The sequence below is a fragment of the Miniopterus natalensis genome, chromosome 14, assembly GCF_054644295.1.
Source record: "Miniopterus natalensis isolate mMinNat1 chromosome 14, mMinNat1.hap1, whole genome shotgun sequence".
Lineage (NCBI taxonomy): Eukaryota > Metazoa > Chordata > Mammalia > Chiroptera > Miniopteridae > Miniopterus > Miniopterus natalensis.
Window position 1 is genome coordinate 10,489,963 of NC_142094.1, and position 20,158 is coordinate 10,510,120.

The 20,158-nt window shown below is 54.3% G+C and overlaps 1 protein-coding gene across 1 annotated transcript in view; it reads right to left on the reverse strand.

The window, feature by feature from the left end:
* Positions 1 to 20,158, reverse strand: part of ALOX5 (arachidonate 5-lipoxygenase) — a 57,197-nt gene that overhangs the window by 3,432 nt on the left and 33,607 nt on the right. Inside the window, exons 5-9 of the mRNA XM_087824116.1 lie at positions 10,294 to 10,400; positions 9,348 to 9,520; positions 6,098 to 6,244; positions 1,798 to 2,001; positions 998 to 1,084 (exon numbers count right to left, since the gene is read on the reverse strand). Coding sequence (XP_087680242.1) covers positions 998 to 1,084; positions 1,798 to 2,001; positions 6,098 to 6,244; positions 9,348 to 9,520; positions 10,294 to 10,400 — 718 coding nt within the window. The remainder of the gene's footprint in view (positions 1 to 997; positions 1,085 to 1,797; positions 2,002 to 6,097; positions 6,245 to 9,347; positions 9,521 to 10,293; positions 10,401 to 20,158) is intronic.

The following is a 20,158-nucleotide window of genomic DNA, read 5'->3' on the forward strand; positions in this document are numbered from 1 at the left end:
ACACATGCACACAGACACGCACACACACACACACACACGGGGGGGCAGTCAGGCCACAGAGTCTGTCAAGGAGGGCTAGGGTGCCGGGGTGCCAGACGTGCGTCCCCAGGAGTCCTTTGACCCAGGTGGGACTGGTCAGAGTTGTTCCCGGTACTGTTTGGAAGGTAGATGAGCTCACTGCGTGGAAACAGGGGCCTGCAGCTCCCCGTGATGTGCGCCCCCCCCCCCCCGGTGGGGAGGCCTCTTTGGTGGAACGAGGCCAGTACAGTGTAGAGAGAGGAGGCGTGTGAGCCAGAGTGCGGGACCCGGGGACACTGGGTCCACTTTGGTCGGAGGTTCCCTCACCCCTACATGTCCAGGTATATGAGACAGTCCATTTCCTTTCCAGCTTCCTCTGGTGTGAGTTGGGTTTTGTCTTTTGCAACCCAAACAGTGGATGGGAGGTGGGAAGGAGGGAGGTCGGGGTGAGGGCTGCAGGTTGGGGAGAGGATGGGGAGAATCTGGGCTTGGTAAGATACGGGGGGTCAAAACAGAGCGGGGTGCTGCCTGAGGGAACGAGTAGGGACCAACGCCCGCTGGGGAGGAAAATGGGTTGGGAGCACTGATGGCCTGGAAGGACAGAGGGTGGGAGGCTGTGTTCAGAGCCATGAGCAGCAGAGTGGGAAGGGGACACCCAGGTCCCTAGTGCATAAGAGGTGAGGAGTGGGTGCCAGGAGGCAGGTTCTCTGCACCCACATGCCAGAAGATGAAGAGGGTAGGGGTGGAAGAGGTGACAGGAGACAGGTGAGGAGGAAGAACTGCTGGCTGCGGGCAATGCACTCAGAAGAAGAGAGCTCGGCCAGTGGCCAGGTGGAGGGGCCGGAGACTGGCCACAGATCCTGGGGAGCCCTCACTCTGCTCGCCTGGCCTCCTGAGAGGACATCTGTGCAGGTTTTGAGAAGTGGGTGCCCACCAGGCTGGGGTCTGCCCTGCATGGAACAGGGAGGGAGGCACCCACCTTGTCAAAGAGGCCGTACTCGCAGATGAGCTGCTCACGGGCCTTGGTGTTGATGGCGATGGTGAACCTCACGTGTGCCACCAGGAGCTGGGCGGAGGAGCCAGAGAAAGCATCAGGGAAGGTGGCCAGGGCCCCTGACAGGCCTGCATCTCCTCTGGAGCCCCCCGGACCCTCAGATCTCCATCCAGTCCACCATGGTGCTGGGGCTCAGGGAGGAGATGCAGATTGGCACGCTGGTCCTCCCGCCGACAAGCTGCTGGACGTCTGGGGCGCAGCTCTGATGCTCAGCGGTGGTGATAATAATAAAAGTTGACACAGCCAACGCTTGTGCAGAGCTTATCTACGTGCCAGGCACTGCTTTACGCTCTCTACATGTGTTAGCTATTGTCATTCTGACAATAACCTTATGGGGCAGGTGCACTATTTGATCTTTGATACATAGATGGGGAAACTGGGGCACATGGAAATATTTTTGCCTGCAGTCACCCCAACAGTCAGTGCTGACAGGAATCAGGAAGAGAGAGGGGCCGTGACAGCAGGGCTGCCACCTGGGCTCAGGTAAGGGTCATGCTGAACTAAGTTGCTTCTTCAACTTGGTTCTCCCCCCTCAGGCCACCATGGGGTCAGGCCCCAGGCCCTGTGTCCTCAGGAACCAGCGGGATTCAGCAGGCATTTCTGCCCCCTGAACACCTCTCCAGGGTCTGTGTCTGCTGGCCCTCCCAGCCACGGTCCTGCCCTCCCGCCTGATCCCTCCATATCCAGAAACCTCCCCCACTGGGTGAAGCAACAGCTTGTCGTACCTTAAAAATGGGGTGCACAGCGGGCAGCTGGCGGTACATGGCGATGCCGAAGACTTCGGACACCAGGTGTGTGCGCAGGAGGTGAGTGATGGTCTGGTGGACGTGGAAGTCACAGGAGCGCACCCAGATTTTGGCCAGAAGCCAGTCATATTTTGCATCGGAAGGAAGGAAAATGGGGTTTTCGTCTCCTGGGACTTGGTTGAGCTGGTACATAGAAGAGAGAAAATATGCTCGGTCTTCCACCCCAGACCAGAGCTCCAGGAGAGCCTGGCCGCTGAGGAAATTCCAGAAAACTGCAGATTTCTTAAACAGCGACTTCTGAATCATGGGAGGATCATGGGGGAGGGCAGGTGGCCCAGGGTTTGTGTTCCCATCCCAGCTACATCGCTGACTACCTGTGGGACCCTGGAAACTTACTGAGACTTTCTGAGCTCCGGTGTCACCATCTGGAATAAGGGGCCTTTATTTGCTCAGCTCCCAGAGCCATCGTGGGCCGTGAATAAGAGGGCATGACTGCGTCAGCAGGACGTGAGTGCCTTAGGTGCTCAGGGCACATGCTGTGGTCTCCCCCCGCCCCCGCCCCCTCTTGCCTTCTCCACCCTGCACACTCCCCACTCGTTCTGGCTGCCTTTGGTCTCTGGCTCTTTCCCTTCCTCTGCTCTTCTGTTAAATGGTGCTTGTCCCCAGGCTCTGCTTCAGTGCTCCTGACTCCCTGCTTCCCTGACTAGCTCCTCCAGTTCCCAGGTCACTGCCCCTCTAGCCCAGACCTGCGGCAGGTGCCTCCCTAGTAGAGACCAGGCTGTCTTCCCTCTCCAGATGCAACTCCACACTGGGCCAAAGTGAAATTTCTTCTAAAATGGAAATCATGTCATGCCAGCCCCTTCTTTTAAAATACTCAGTCACCTCGTAATGCCTGAAAAGAAAGCCCCAAACTCCATGGTCTGGCCACTGACAGCGGGTCCCTCCCTGCATTCCTCCCCACTCAGCAAATCCTGGTCCTTAGCTTTGCTCATGCCCATAGTCACTGGCATTCATCACTCTGGCTCAGCTTTGGGACCCCACAGCGTGATGTCAGGTGCATCTGCAAGGTATGCGCCCTCAGGAGAACACAGTGTCTTGGAGCGGGGGACATTCATGATGACAATGAGTTATCCCGACCAAGGTGGGGAAGTGGCATTCCAGCTGCAGGAGCAGGTGAGGGCTGGGGCTGCACTGGGCGATGGGCGGCAGGCCCTTCGGAGCTCAGTGCAGCTACAGCAGGTGACCATGGAGAGCTTCCTGGGGGTGGGGTGGAGCCCGAGTGGGCCCCTCAAGGTCATACTAAAGGTTTTGGAAGGTAATTTCCCTGTCTCTCTCTCAAAAACAGTAGTGTCCAATAGAGATATAATGCAAGCCACATATAGAATTTAAAATTTTCATGCAGTCACAGTAATAAAAGTAAAAAGAAACAGGTGAAGTTTATGTTAGTGATATAATTTTATTTTACCTAATATATCTAAAATTTCAACATAAAAATAATATAAAATTATTGAGATATTTACATTCTTTATATGGATATTATATTTTATTGTTAGCATGGAGAAAAGCTAATGGTGTTTTTGAGGAGTATATTTATTGACACCTTGTTAAATTAATGTTAATTCTAGTAGCTTTATAAAAAATTTGAGTCTCTTAGGTTTTCTAGGTCCACCATCAATCATATCATTACCAAAATATAGTCTTTTCTATTTTCTCATGTTTATTATTTTCTTGTTTATTACATCCAGGACAATGCTGAATAACAATGGTGATATCAGCATTCTTGGATTTAAAAAAAATTTATTGAATTTATTGGGTGACATTGGTTAATAAAATCATATAGGTTTCAGGTGTACAACTCTAATGCATCATCTGTACGTTGTATTGTGTGTTCACTGCCCCTAGTCAAGTCTCCTCCATCACCATTTATCCCCCCTGGCCCCCTTCTACCTCCCACACCATCCCTTTCCCCCTGGAAATCACCATTGTGTTGTCTGGGTCTACGGCTTTTCTTTTTCTTTGCTTAATCCTGTCACCTTTTGCACCCAGACCCTCAAACCCCTCCCGCTTTCTGTATCTATGAGTCAGTTTCTATTTGATTAGTTTAACTATTTTGTTCATTAAGCATTCTTGTTTCTGATTTTAATGAGAATGGCCATAGGATTGCTATTTTTGAATTATATTTCCTGACTTTATCATATGGAATTAATTTCCTTCTATTATTATTTTAATTTTTATGAGTTGTGGCTACTGAATGTTAGTAAATCTCCTTTCAGTTTCAATTTATACAGCCAGAAGAATTTCCTTATCGGTGTAGTGAGTTATGCTGATAGTTTTCCTGCTCTGGAGGCATCCGGAATAAACTCCACCTGGCTGTGACATATGAGCCATTTCTTACACTGCTGCACTCACTTTGCTAATTTCCAGAGTCCTCTTAAAATCCGCAAGTGTAATGCGGAGTGGGCGGCAGCCTCGGAGCCGGCCCGTCAGTGTCAGCGCAGGTTGTGCCCGCTTCCCAGAATGGCCTGTGGGGGGCGGTATGCCCCCGAGAGCTCGGGAAATGTCTCTGTCTTTTTTCTTTATGCCCAATCTTGTATATTTTTGCTCTTTTTTACTTTTTCATTGGCCTCTTGAGGGGGTATTTTCTTGGGACCTTTTCAGAACCAGATTTTGAATCTTTTCTCCTCTGGCCTTCATTTGCATGGTTCTTTATAATTTGGAAAGTCTCCATTTTCAGGAGAAGGAAGACATTCGGGAACATTCTGTGACTTGCCCAAGGTCTCATGGTCTGTAAGTCCCAGCAGAGCTGGGACTCAGGCCCCTGACCCCAGGCTACCCCCTGGGGGACAGGCTGCTGCAGAGGCACCGGCTGGTGGGACGTGTCCTCCCCTCCTAGCTGCTGATCCCTCTGTCGTCACCTGTCCCTTTACCAGGTGCACAGGGCTTCTCTCTAACAGGCTGGGGCTCTCCTGAGGAGCCGCGCCCCAGGGACTGGGAGACCAGGGTCGAGGGGGGAGGTTCGGGGGGAGTACAGACTCTAGACGGCCTGACCTGAGTCCCAGCTTTGCCACTGACTGTGCGCACCTGTGCCTCGCTTTCCCTCTGAGGAAAGTGGTCCCTAGCGATAGTGTCCGCCTACCTTGAGGGACTGTAGTGACGGTTACATGAATAGAGGCAGGTCCTTCCTGGAAACCCTGGTGGCTAAATGTTTCGGCATCCAGGATTTCAAGGACTTTAGCAGTGCGCGTGCTTCATTGTGTGGCACCTTTCTCTCCCACCTGGGTCTGGGCAACATAATATTTTACAGTCGAACATATTAGTGTTCCTGCAGGAGTGAATTTCACACCGATGGGGATGAAGCCTCAGTAGCCTCTCCTTTTGGTTCAGAGCAAGTTTTTCTCCCAACAAATTTGCTGCCAATTTTTGATGAACCTAGCAGTGTTAGAACTTTTTAGATTTCAGAGTTGAGGGTAAGGGATTGCGGACCGCAGGGGTGAACCCTTAGGGACAGCCTTGGCATGTGGTTAGCACCTGGCAAAATCAGCGGCTGTTATGTCTCTAGCACCCAATGCCTGGCCCACGGTTGGCTCAAAGCGCTGCTTGCTGTTTGCTGTCTGCCTGTCGGCCACGGGCCCCTGTGCAGACCACCCAAGGGCCTCTGCCTGGTCCTGCCCGGGTGTTGTTTCCTGTCTGCACCCCAGCTCCTACGCGTCGCAGCATCCTGGTGCTCTGAGGAAGCAGGGGCAGCCAGGAAAGGGGGGAAATGAGACTCTGCCCCCGCCTGCCTCTCCCCCTCTCTCCTCTTCCACTGTCCTTGGTGGGGACAACAGCCCATGGGCACTGGAAGGCGGCCTCCTGGGACTGGCCCAGCTCCTGGCCCAGCCTCCACGCTGCCTCTCGGTGCCTCAGTCTCCTGCTCATGTCATAGCTTCACCTGCTTGGCCCCTGCTGGCATTTTGATTGGGGGCCGCTGTCCATGTTTTGGGCAAAGTATGTTATCCCAGGGCGGCTCCTCTGCGAGCACCTTGCCTTGCCAGGGTTTCTCAAGTGTGTCTCGGGGAGGGGAGCCCTTTCTGCCCCTGTGGACAGCCCTCCCCACAGCGGGCAGGAAGCCCTAGGTTCCTGTCTGCCTGGTAAAGCTTTCAGCACCCTCCTTAGGAGACGCAAGGCAGAGCTGCCCCCTCCTCCTGGAGGCTCGGGTGAGGCACCCAAGACAGTTCCCCCCTGAACACTGTCGGCCGAGGGTGCAGCCACCCAGGGAGATAACAAGGCGGCAGCCTACCTGGATGGCAATGGGGGTCATCTTGTTGGCCAGGTTCTTGTACAGCAGGCAGATGGGTGCGGCCAGGAACTGCAGCGTGCAGGGGTCTGTCTTGTTGGCATCGACGCCATCCAGCAGCTCAAAGTCCACGATGAAGATGTTCCCTTGCTGCAGGAAGCAAGAGGAAATGTGTCCAAACCAGTGTCAGCTGGAGCCGGTCCCTGGCACGAGGCCCAGGGGCGGGGCAGGCAGCTGAGGGGCCCCGGCAGCGCAGCGACAGCTCAGAGTTGTAGCTCTTTGGTTTCCCCACTCGGAGGCTGATTCACGGCAAGTTTTCAGGTTGCAGACGGTTCCCCTGGAGGGAAGGAACGACAGTGGCCCGTTTTGCATTTGCCTACCTGAAATCTGCTTGGCCTTTATGAAAGATGTGGAAGGACCACTCAGAGGGACATTTTAATAAGAAAGCAGATAGAGTTAAATGGAATGAAGGCTAATCAAGTAGCAAAGAGTGTCACTGTAGGACTCCAGTTACAGCAAGTTCAAAACTAGGCGGACTCCACTGTCGGTTTTGGTGGGTTGCCCTTGGGAGGGAGCAGGAAAGGGGCGGGTCTTTGGGGCTGGGAGGTTTGCAGGGGGGTTCTGTAGCCGTGGGGTCTACAGAGGCAGGCAGGGATCTACAGGGTCCTCGGGTGGGGTGCTCTTCTGGAGCAGGGAGACGCTGTGGGGGCTGGGGTTGCCTGCAGGAGCGGTGAGCTCTGTGTCGGCGTCAGAGCTGGTGGCACAGTGGGGAGGGCCGCTTGGTGCAAGTTCATCGAGCTTGCTGGCGCTCCTGACCCTCGCCCCCTCTGTAGTTGTGATGTTCCACTACAGGACAAATGTGCCTGGGGTGTGGGGAAGGTGGAGAACGGCCCTTTCCAGATGATGCTGCGTGCTCTAGCAGGATTCGGCCTGCGTGCCCGGGCTTCCTTTGTGCGGTCGGGCCAGCTCGGGCCAGAACTTGGAGTTTGGGGAGAGGGGAGAGGGCAAGCTTTGCTTCTTAAGCCGTGTGTGTGTGTGTGTGTGTGTGTGTGTGTGTGTGTGTGTGTGTGTACGAGCCTGTGTGTGCGCGTCAGGTGTACAGCACAGTGGTTAGACATTTATATGAATAGTTACTACAATGTCCCTGACCATGTTCCCTCTGCGTGCTCCACATCCCGGGACTGTGCTGTAGTGGCCTTTCCTGTTTTGAGTGCGTGATGGAGGCAGGAGTTGCGGGCAGCTGGGGAAGGGGTGAGTGGCTGGCTACCTTGTGGCACAGACAGGTCAGCAGGAGCTTAGAGGAGTTGCTTGTCCACAGCTCTGCCTGCTGAGGGCCCAGCGTCCACTGTGTGCCCTTCAGGATCCTGGCTGAGGGTACCAAGGGCCAGAGAGCTACAGCCCAGCTACGACCCTCCTCCACTGTGAACGCAAAGGACCCCGCAGGCATGCAACACCAGCCCTGCGCTCTGAGCACCTGCTTGCAGTGCGTGCGGGGCTGGGGTGCGACAGTGTGGGGGTCGTGCCTCGGCCACCCAGTGCAGAGGGAGGTCTCGGAAGGGTGTGTGATGGGACTCCTGAGGACACCTTGAAAGAAGGTGGAGACACGCGGGCTGGTGGGTCACAGGGCTGTCTGGGCTTCTGTGATGGGCTGGACAACCAGCCTTTCGAAGCAGACGTGACCATTAGTGACTGCTGCACAGAAGGGACGGCTGCCAATCCAACCGTGAGAGGACCCAGGTTGCTTACATGGTGGATGACAGGCTAAAGGGAGGGAGGCCCTGGGAACCCAGGCCTGGGCACCAGGAGGCCTGGGACATGGGCCTGCGGCAAGGGTATTGTTCATCCTTCTGGGAAGTGAGGGAGCCAGCCCTGTCTCAGTTCTGACCTTCTAGGCTCCTGCTGTAGACACTGGTGCTCTCGCCTGCCCAGTGTCTGTCCTCTCCGTTTGGCCCTGGTGATTGGTTCAGGGAATTAAGAATTGTGCGGTCAGCGGTGGGGTGGAGCGTGTGTATGACCCTAGTCAATGGTGGCTATTAGATTACTGAGTGGGAACAACCACAGCTGAGTGTCCAGACCATTGGACAAAGATGGCTACAGCCCACCTGCCCTGGAGGCAGCAGGGGCCGGGAGCAGAGGCAGTCCCCTTCAGGATGACTGCTCTGTGCCTCCCAGTTCTAGGCTTTCAAGGTTCTGTGATTCTCTGGTGGGAAGTCTGAAACCTGCAGCACTGACTCAGTGTTAGCACACCCAGCAGTCATTCTGCGGAGGGCAGCTGCCGTGTGTGCTGCCTGCAGGGGCACGTGCTGCTCAGCCACCCCCTGACCAGGCGGTGTCCGGGGCTGGGCAGCTCCAGGTGGCTGGGACTGCCTGCCTGGGGCAGGGGCCTTTCCTGGGACTCATCTGGGAAGGCAGATCCAGAGTCAGGTGGGCAGGCCGTGGGGCTGGCAGATCTGTCCGCAGATGGTGCTGACCATCCCTCTTCGGCTGGGGCCCCAAGGCAAGCCGAGCAAGTGAGACAGGATGACTGGAAACAGCAGAAGGCCACCTAGTCACCTGGGGCAGATGCTGGGAGGCTCAGTAGTCCTGGTTCTAGGGGGAAGAGGTCCACTGATGGGAGACTCAGGGCCATTCCTGGGGCCTCAGTCCCCAGCATGGAAAGTGCCTGACGCTGAGTCCCACAGACCCACAGCACGGGAGTTTGAAGCCTCCCTTTCTCAAGACTAGGCCTGTGTTGGGACTGAAGAGGCCCTGCAGGGGATGGCTAGAAGAAGGGCTGGGAGAGGCTGGGGGCTGAAGCAGGGGACACCAACGTTTCAAATTAGAAAGTCAAACATCCACCAGTTTTCTCCCTTTTGTTCTGCTGCAGGCCTCTTCCTTTTACCAGTTTCCTCACCTGTGCAAGGTGGGTGACAGTCCCACAGTGCCTGAAGGCATCTTACCATGCCTGGCCCACAACAGGCCCTAGGCAGGGGGGCTCTGAATTGTTGATACAGACACTGAAAGTATTGACGTTATGTTCCTGGACCCAAGCATCACGGAGCGATGCCCCGTCAATTCCTCATCCCACAACAGATGAGACCAATCCTGTGAATGCCCAGGGGAAGGAAGAAGCTGCTCCGCCAGCCTGAAGGTGGCGGCCTGGGGCCAGAAAGCACTGGCCAACGGGACATGATTTCTGCCCAGCAGAGCGTGGCCTGGCCATCCAAGCTGGGCCTCTGGCCTGCACCACTGTCCCCAGCCACCCAGGCCCTACCTCGACCTCCTGCTCCAGAGTGAGCTGCCGCTCCAGGCTGCACTCCACCATCTCCGTGGTCACTGGCAGCTTCTCGGGCAGCTTGGTGCAGCGCTGGATCAGCACGGGGTTGCAGCCGTTCAGGAACTGGTAGCCGAACATGAGGTCTTCCTGCCAGTGGTTCATGACCCGCTCTGTGGAGGAGGGAATCGCTGCGGCCTGAGACCGCAGTGGGGGCAGCCTGGCCCTGCAGGGGTCCCTCTCCCAGGTGCTCCCTAGACAGCTGGCTGGCCACGGGCTCCACCTGTCATTTCCAGCTGCCTGTCCCCCTGCCTATCACTGGGTCAGGCCATGGCACCATCCTGTCCTCCATGAGCTGGCCCTTAGAAGGTTCCTGGGGCACTCTTTTCTCAAGTACAAAATTTAAAAAGGCAAATGGGATATTGCATTAAACTAAAAACATGTACATAGCAACGGAAACAATCAAGAGTGAAAGGCAACCTACAGAACGGGAGAAAATGTTTGCAAAACATATATATATCAATGAGGGGTTAGTGTACAAACTAGGTAAGGACTCCTACAACTTAACAACAAAAAACTAACAGCTCAGTTAAAAAATGGGCAAAGGACTTGAACAGACATTTCTCCAAAGAAGACACACAAGCGGCCAGCAGGTGTACGAAAAAATGCTCAGGGCCACTAACCAGGGAAACGCAAATCAGAACGACCTCACACCTGTCAGGACGGCTGTTACAGAAGACGAACGACAAAAGGCAGCCGGGGACGATGGGGAGCAATGGGAACCCTGTGCACTGTCGGTAGGAACACAGAATGCGCACCCGTGTGGAACCCGTGTGTGCGGGGGGGCCTGGGCAATGGGGAGGCTGGGCAGCGGGTCTGGCGGGCAGCCCTTCCCAATGCCCGGCCAGTCTCTCCGGCCCCACGAGAGCCCCACGGGCACACTCACCAGAAATAGTGTTGCTGATCTTCACGAAGATTTTTTCGAAGTCAGCAAAGTCGCTCCAGGATGACTGGAACATGTGCATGAAGCGGTTGATGAACAGGTTCTCCATCCTGCGCAAAGGGGGACAGCATCACCCTCGCGAGCCGGGCGCGGCCCCCTCCGCACAGCCCCTTCTCACCCTGGTCCTGTGGAGCCTCTACAACCCACCAGGCAGCGGAGACCTGAGCCCAGGGCAGCTCCTGGCAGCAGCTGACCGGCCCGTGGAACCAGGACAGAAACCGGCACCCACGCCGATGCGGTCCTCCCGCACCTCCCCAGTGAAGGAGAGGGCAGCCTGCCATCGACGGCAGCTGCAGTGCCCTTCACCCCGCGCACGCCCCTCCGTCCAGGCATCCGTGCACCCGTGCATCCATTCATTCTCAGTGCAAGCGTCCAGGGCAGGAGGCCACATCGCCTATGCAGCTGCTCTACCGAGGCTCCTGGATTTGGGGCACTAAGGATTTCAGTTGACTTTAACCCTCACTTACTTTCTACCTGACCCTGGCTCTGTGCCTGGTGCCGAGGACGACAGTTTCCGAACGCACATTGCACAGGCTAACAAAATAACCCAGGACAGGAGCTTGATAAATTCCAAGTGCAGACTGTAGGCGATAAGGAGCGAGATCTGAGTGTCCTGAGCAATCCTAGGGGCTTCCTGGAGGAGGCAGGCCTGGGAAAGTGGAGAGGAAGGAAGAGGCTTCCCAGGCTTCCCTAGAGATCCCAAGCAAGGCACAGAAGAGAGGTTTGAGAGTTCTGGCCCTTGCTCACTGTTACCCACTCTGCCTCAGTTTCTCCCTCTGGCACACATAGCAGAGAGTGACAAGCAGGTCCCTATTTCCCTCCCTCTGACAGCGCTTGCTCCCCACGCCTCCAGTATCCAGGCCTCCAAATGCTCTGTCTTCTGTACGTCCTGACTCAAGGGCCTTGCACGTGCCAGTTGCCCTGCATCCCTCTGTCTTCTGCTCCTGAGTGTGTGGGTTGAGTGTATCCTGAAGGTGCGCCCATTGTACCCCAGTCCTCCTTCAGTGTCAGGGAAGCTTCCCCTTCTCCAGGCCAGGCTGGCCCTGTGACGCTGTCTCGGGGGCACTGATGGCAGGTTCCATACAGACCCGTCTGTGTGAGCCGCCTGTTGCCGTAGCGCAAGGCTGGTCTGCATGGCTCAGGGCCGAGCCTGGGCCCCCTGGCACGAGAGGGGCCCAAGCAGCACTGAGCGTGGTCTGAGAGGGGTGGCAGATGCCTGGGGCAGGGGACCATGCCAGAGGTGCTCCTTCAGTGGGCTCCTCTTCCTGCCCCACCCCAAAGTGCCAGGCAGAGCCGGTCCCCTCCCCGAAGAAGCAGCCCTGCTGGAGAGGGCCCGGCAACCCCAGGACTCTCGCCGTGGGCTTTGGCTGAGCAGTGTCACGGGAGGGTCTGAGAGCCCGGGAGCCTCCTTACGCTCTCCCCGACCAGCGAATGGAAGCACTGAGGTTGGAACGTTTTATCCAGAGTGCACCTGGCTGATCGGGACAGAGGCCTCTGCCATCCCAGGAAGCCACCTGTGAGCACGCATAAAGGCGACAAGTCCGGGTGCCCGCAGGGAGGGAGTCGGCTGAGGAGCGGAGACGCCGGGCCCCTCCTGGCTCTGCCGGACAGGGCGGGCCTCAGACAAAGCCCCGCACGCCCCCTCGCGGCTCCCATTCTGGATCTACCTCAGTTTAGCGAATGCTTTCCCTGCGGACGATTGCCCTGGGACCCTAAGAGCCACGTTGCTCAGGGGAGGGCCCTGGGCCTCTGTGAGCCTCGATTTCTCCTCAGGCTGCCTGCAGGTCATTGAGACGCCGTGACGCCTGGAAGGGGTTGGAGCAGCCCGGCAGCGGCGGCCCCACGGTCAGCTCAGCCCCTGGGGGCTGGGGAATGACCCGGCGGCGTCCTTCAGTCTCTGGCTGGTGTCCTCACCACCGTGATCCCAGCCCCTCACTGGGAAGGAAAAGCTCTGACACCCCTGCCTGTCCTACCCCGGCCTGTCCCGCCCCCGGCCTGTCCCACCCCCGGCCTGTCCCACCCCCGGCCTGTCCCACCCCCTGCCTGTCCCACCCCCTGCCTGTCCCACCCCCGGCCTGTCCCACCCCCGGCCTGTCCCACCCCCGGCCTGTCCCACCCCCTGCCTGTCCCACCCCCTGCCTGTCCCACCCCCGGCCTGTCCCACCCCCGGCCTGTCCCGCCCCCGGCCTGTCCCGCCCCCTGCCTGTCCCGCCCCCTGCCTGTCCCGCCCCCTGCCTGTCCCACCCCCGGCCTGTCCCACCCCCTGCCTGTCCCACCCCCGGCCTGTCCCACCCCCGGCCTGTCCCACCCCCGGCCTGTCCTACCCCGGCCTGTCCTACCCCGGCCTGTCCCACCCCCGGCCTGTCCCACCCCCGGCCTGTCCCACCCCCGGCCTGTCCCACCCCCGGCCTGTCCCACCCCCGGCCTGTCCTACCCCCGGCCTGTCCCACCCCCGGCCTGTCCCACCCCCGGCCTGTCCCACCCCCGGCCTGTCCCACCCCCTGCCTGTCCCACCCCCGGCCTGTCCTACCCCCTGCCTGTCCCACCCCCTGCCTGTCCTACCCCCGGCCTGTCCCACCCCCTGCCTGTCCTACCCCCTGCCTGTCCCACCCCCTGCCTGTCCCGCCCCCTGCCTGTCCCACACCCCGGCCTGTCCTACCCCCTGCCTGTCCCACCCCCTGCCTGTCCCACACCCCGGCCTGTCCTACCCCCGGCCTGTCCCCCTGTTGCTGGCTGCAGCCCCCCCTCGTGTGCAGGCTGCTAAGGCCCAAGAACATCCCCGTTTACCTTCTTCCTCACCTGCCTCTTGAATGATCCTTGTTAGTGAGTCTCTGGGGACAGAAGCCCTTGCTAGGCTAGAGGAATAAATCTCATGTGGCATCTAGTGGGAGAGGAGAGGCCTTCCCAGGTCCCTAGACCCCCCAGAGCCCTGAGGATGGCCCAGTGCTAGATGGCGCCCAGGAAAGAGGCCCTGGACCCGGGATCTTGTGGGGAACTGGAGCAGGTGACAGTCCACGGCCCCGTCATACCCCTAGGAGTGGGTCACAGTCCACAATCCCCCCTGGGAGTGGGTCACAGCCCACAGTTCCCCTGGGAGTGGGACACAGTCCACAGCCTCCTCTGGGAGTGGGTCACAGTCGACAGTCTTGCCTAGGAGTGGGTCACAGTCCACAGTGCTGTCATTTCCCCTGGGAGTGGGTCACAGCCCACAGTGCTGTCATTTCCCCTGGGAGTGGGTCACAGCCCACAGTGCTGTCATTTCCCCTGGGAGTGGGTCACAGCCCACAGTGCAGTCATTCCCCCTGGGAGTGGTCACAGGCTCTCCGGCGGGGTCCCTGAACTGGAACAGGGTGAGTGTGACAGTGCTCAGAGGAAGCGGCTCAGGGAGGAAGTGGAGTTAGGAGGAAACATTTGCGTGAACTCTGGAGACACATTTTTGTCTACACACAGACAGCTGGGATATAGGGAACTTCAAAGATCTATTATTGTAAAAAGAGGAACCTGTGCCCAGAGAGGGCACCCAGCTCATTTGAGGTCACACAGCCAGGTAACAACATGGCCAGGTAACCGCACAACCAGGTGGAAGCCTGCAGGGAGCTGCTGGCCTGGGCTGGGAGAGGCAGGAGCTCTTGTTTCCTCTACTTTCCCTGCTACTTTCCTCCTAACAGTTTCTTCATTTTCCATTTCACAGTTTTGCCGTTTGGAGGCAGGGTGGGGGTGCGTGGGGGGCAGGGGTGAGGCGGCTTACTGAGGAAGGCTGGCCTTGATCCAGGCAGAGCAGATGGCTTAGAGGAAAGACACCAGTTACTTAGAAGTGCTGCAGAAACGGAACTGCCCAGAGGCGGAGGCCCAGTGCGGAAGCCTCTTTGCTGACCTCAGCCACGAGCTCCAGTCTTGCATAGGCGGGACTGGGTTCGGCCGTGGGCAGAATGGCACCACTATGGCCTGAGCCATGGGGACACAGACCACTGGGGCCTGTGGATTCTATCAGGAACCTTCAGTGCAGAGCAGGCTGCCAGGCAATGGTGGGTCAGCTTTCCTCATCAGACCACTAGGGGGCTGGACCAAAGGGTCTTGAGCCCCAATCCATATGTTGGCATCCAGACACAAGAACTGAGGGTAGGAGAGAGGGCTGGGAGTCCGTGTGCAAGCCCAGGCCAAAGCAAGAGAGGGCAGCTGAGATGGGTGCAGGTCAGCACAGAGAGTTAAGGACCTGGCCTGAAATCCCAGCGTCATCGCTTCCCAGCCCTGTATCCTTGGGTAAGTCCCTAAACTCACTGTGCCTCAGTTTTCCTCATCCTTGAAATGGGCATAATCATCGTCTCTGCCTCACAGGGCTGACATGATTAGAGAAAGCACCAGTATATAAAGAGATCAACAAACATCAGCGACTAGTACCATGATTTATTTACTGTTACTATTAAAGGCTGCAGCCTTAGGCCACAGTGTTCTGGGGGGACCACTTTTTCTCCCCCTTCCCCAGGGGCCCTCATCTAATTCACTCATCCCCTTTCCTCTTACCCAACTCGTGGAAGAATCTTCACCTATTGACTCTTCTTTACTTCCTCTCATCTGTCCCCCAAAGTGTTCTCGCCCAGGGCACTGGTGACTTCTGAGTGGCTGTATCCAAAGGGCCTGGTCAACCCTAAACTCCCCTGATCTCCTTGAAGCATCTGACAACCAACCCCTTTCTTCTTGACACTAACATGCAGCATTCAAGCCCTTGGACTCCGGCCCTGCTTCAGACCCCATGGTCCTGACCTCCGCTACCCTCCCCCGGTAAAGTTGGACTCCTTGGCCACCTCTCTGCCTTGGCAGCCTTGGACCCACAGGCCCAAGTCTAGTCCTCCTGAGTGCCCAGAGTTTGCACTGCCTGGAATGCATGCCCTCTGCTCCTCCCACTGGAGTGGCGAACTCCTATGAATCTTCAAAACCCAGGTTGGGCTGCTCTCCTGGAAAGCGTTTTCTGACGCTGTCCCGGAGTAACTGCCTCCCTGGCCTCGAACTTCTCCAGAGCTCTTTCCTGAGGCATATCTACCCCGTGCTGTTGTGACGAGCTCTCCACAGCCCATCGCCCCCAGACTGAGAGCTTCTTGGGTTGGGACCAAGGGGCCGTTTTGATTCATCTGGGGCCCCACCCCCAGGCGCTCAGTAGCATGTGTCAAGGCAGAGCAGCAGGCAGCCTCCTCCTGGCCGGCTCCCCGGGCTGGGGGAAGCCCAGAGGAGCCAGCAAGCAGGCGGTGCCTGAGCCTGACAGTCAGCCCCCTGGTGAGCTCTCGTTTTTTTTGGGGGGGGGGGGCTCAGGACTGAGGAGAAAGTCCTCCTAAGTACCCAGAACGGAGAGTCTGGAGGAAATTCACCCATAGTGTGTCATACGTCACCATGGGGACATCGCTGACACGAGTTCGTTTAAGTCTCATAACAATTTTAGCAGCTACACGTGATGGGGCTCGTATCACAGGAAGGAAACTTGGGGTCCAAAAACTTCACTCTCCCAAGATGGGCAGCTAGTGTCTGAACCAACCCCAGGTGGCCGGACCTTCAGTAAGCAACCTTTCGCTTTTGAAGGGTAATGAGGTGAGCTGACACTTGTTAATTTTAATAGATTAATAGGCACCCCTCCCCCGCCCAGGAAAGCAGCAGTAACCTGGTGCTGCAAGTGTGGTCCATGGGCCAGCAGCCTCGGCCTCACCTGGGGGCTACCTGGGGGTTCAGACTCTCATCCCCCCACCAGAGCCTGCGGACCAGCGCTCCCCGGGGCCCACACGGGATGCCGGGGGACAGCCCCTGGGCCCGGTTCCCCGCTGCGAAGCCTGGCTGCCCAATGACCAGGAGAAGCCCGGCTGTCCTGAAATGGGCCTGGAAAACCCAGCCATGTTAAGATAAACCTGCACCTTCCTTTATTGAGTATTTTTCAAGGAGAGAATCAGTATTTTCTTTTTTTTTAATCCTCACCTGAGGATATTCTTTCCATTGCTTTTCAGAGAGAGAGGAAGGGAGAGAGGAAGACATTCATGTGAGAGACACGTTGATTGGTTGCCTTCTGCAGGCGCCCCGACCGGGCTGGGGATGGAGCCTGCAACCGAGGTACATGCCCTTGGCCGGGATCGAACCCAGGACCCTCCTGTCTGCAGGCCGGCACTCTAACCGCCCAGCCACACTGGCTAAGGCAGCATTTTCCTTCCTAACCCCAGGGCAGGCTGAGGGCACTGATGGAGCAGAGCACCAGGAAAGCCAGAAACCAAGCTTGCTGGGAACCAGAACAGCCCTGGAGCTGGCACAGGGGAGGCCTCCGTGAGCGCCTGCTGAGCAGCGGCAAGGGGGAGAGGGAAATGAGAAGGGGAAAGGCTCACGGTCCTCAACCCCGGTCCCGCCGCGCACCGGGGGACACGGAGTCCCTCTGAGGAGTCGGGACAGCGCTGGGACGATGACATTAAGCAGATTTCTTCACGTCAGGGTTCCTCAAGCCCTTAAAATCTCCTAGACAGGGGCTCTCACTATGGTCCCCAGGCCGGCTGCATCTGTACCCCGGGACCTTGTTGGAAATACAGATTCTCAGGCCCCACACCTGGCCTCCTGAATCAGAAACCCAGATTTTAACGCGCCTCCAGGGGATCTGATGCAAGCCCTAGCTTGAGAATCACTGCTGAAAAGCTGCGATATTTTCAAATCAAACTGACTACAGGACAACCCCTCTAGGGAAGCACTACCTTATGCTTTGGTTAACTCTTGCTCTTATGCTTTGACTCATTTTAAACAAGAAAAAAAATGCTACTTTAGCAAATATAATTTAAAAAATTTTTGGTTTAACTTTTAGGTGGGATTCCTCCCCCCAACCCTACATTTTCTCAACAAGTTTCTTTTCCGACGGGACAGAGCTCTGATTGCGTAACTAAATTCAATAGAGGGAAACAGGATTGGTACAGAAATGCAGGTACCAGCCAGAAGGAGATGACTTTAAAGTTCCCGAGAAGACTGGGGGCTGTGGGGTGGCATTTGTGGAGCTAAGGGAGAGTCCTATTTCCTATGAGTGCTATGGGGACGTGGAGCCAACTGTTTCTGATTGAGGTTTACCCTTATAGTTAACCAGCCTGAAAGATTAACTCCACCCACCAAAGGGCCAAGAGCATTCAAGACTCAACTACAGCTCTAGCTGGTTTGGCTCAGTGGCTAGAGCATCTGCCTGCGGACTGAAGGGTCCTGGGTTTGATTTTGGCCAAGGGCACGTACCTCAGTAGCAGGCTCGATCCCTGGCCCGGGTCAGGAGGCAACCAATCAATGTGTCTCTCTCACATCAGTGTTCCACCCCGCCCTCCCCTTTCGCTCTCTCTGAAAAGCAATGAAAAAAATATCCACAGGTGAGGATTAAAAAACAAAAAGACTCAACTACAACAAGGGGTGCACATAACCTACATTCTTGGAGCACTGAGCTCAGGTGATCTGGAAGATTGTGCCACTGAGTCCATCAAGACACCTACATTATAAAGCCATAATAACAAGTTAAGGAGCCATAGCAGATCTACCTAATGCACAGAGACAAAATGAGGAGACAAAGAAATATGCCCCAAATGAAAGAACAAGAGAAATCCCCAGAAAAAGAATTAAGTGAAATGGAAGTAACCAATATATCAGATGCAGGGTTTAAAACAATGGATGCTCAAGTACCTTAGGGGAAGAATGGATGATGTCAGTGAGAACTAAACAAAGAGATAGTAAACATTTAAAAACACATAGAAATTATAAAAAAGAACCAGTCAGAAATGAAGAATACAATATCTGAAATGAAGAATATAGTAGAAAGAATCAACTGCAGGCTAAATGAAGCAGAGGATCTAATCAGTGATTTAGAGAACAGAGTAACAGTAAGCACCCAAGTGAGCATTAAAAAGAAAAGGGAATTTTAAAAAATGAGGAAAATCTAAGGGACCTCTGGGACAACGTCAAGTGTAATAACATCTACATCATAAGGGTACCAGAAGGAGAAGAGAGAAAGCAAGACATAGAGAACCTGTTTGAAGAAATAATGGCTGAAAACTTCCCTAACCTGGTGAAGGAAAAACTCACACAAGTTCAGAAAGCAGAGAAAGTCCCAATCAAGATGAACCCAAACAGGCCCACACCAAGACACATCAAAATTAAAGTGGCAAAGGTTAAAGACAAACAGAGAATCTTAAAAGCAGCAAGGGAGAGAGAGTTAGGTACATACAAAAGAGCTCCCATAATGCTGTCAGCTGATTTCTCAAGAGAAACACTTCATGCCAGAAAGGACTGGCATGAAATATTAAAAGTGATCAAAAGTAAGGACCTACAACTAAGGCTACTCTATTTGGCAAGGCTATCATTTAAAATGTAAGGTGAATAAAGAGCTTCCCAGACAAAAAAAGCTAAAGGGGTTCACTAACCAGTATTGCAGAAAATGTTAAAAGGCCTGCTTTAAGAAGAAAAAAGAAAAAAAGAAATCGAAAGAGGGAGGAGCATAGGTATGAAGAATAAAATGGCAATAAATGAGTACCTGTCAATAATAACCTTAAATGTAAATGGATTAAATGCTCCAATTAAAAGACATAAGGTAGCCGAATGGATAAGAAAACATGACCCATATATATGCTGTCTACAAGAGACACACCTCAGAACAAAAGGTGCACACAGACTAAAAGTGAAGGGATGGAAAAAAATATTCTAGGAAAATGCCAACCAAAAAAAAGCTGGGGTAGCAATACTTATATCTGACAAAGTAGACTTCAAAACAAAGGCCATAACAAGAGACAAAAAGGTCACCACATAATACTAAAGAGACCAATCAAACAAGAGGATATAATCCTTGTAAATATATATACACTCAACATAGGAGCACCTAAGTATATTTAAAAAGTCTTGGTGGATATTAAGGGAGAACTTGACAGCAATACAGTCATAGTAGTAGATTTTGACACTGAACTAACATCAATGAGTAGACCTTCCAGGCCAAAAAAAAAAAATTCAGAAGGCAACAGCAGCTTAAAATGACATACTGGATTGAATTGATTTGATATTTACAGAACATTTCATCCCAAAGCAGAAGAATATACATTCTTCTCATGTGCACCTGGAACATTCTCAAAGATAGACCACATGTTAGGACACAAAATAAGTCTTAATGAATTCAAGAAGATTGAAATCATATCAAGCATTTCCTCTGGCCACAATGCTATGAAACTAGAAATCACCTACAATTAAAAAACTGGAAAACATTCAAACACATGGAGGCTAAATAGCATGTCATTAAAGAATGAGTGGGTTAACAATGAGATCAAGGAAGAAATAAAAAATTACTTGGAAACAAATGAAAATAAACACACAACAACTCAAAATTTATGGGATACAGCAAAAGCAGTCCTGAGAGGGAAGCTAGTAGTATAAGGACTTATCTCAAGAAGCAAACAAAACCCTCAAATATACAATCTAACCCTACACCTAAAAGAGCTAGAAAAAACAACAAACAGAGTCCAGAGTAATTAGAAGAAGGAAATAATAAAAATCAGGGCAGAAATAAGTGACACAGAGACTAAAAAAATCAAAAAAAAAAATCAATGAAAACAAAAGTTGGTTCTTTGAAAAGATAAACAAGATTGATAAATCTTCAACCACACTCATCAAGAAAAAGAGAGAGAGGACCCAAATAAATAAAATCAGAAATGAAAGAGGTGAAGTAACAACTGACATCACAGAAATACAACGGATTGTAAAAAAATACTATGAAGAATGATATGCCAACAAATTGGACAACTGGAGCAAAATGGAAAAATTCGTAGAAACATACAGTCTTCCA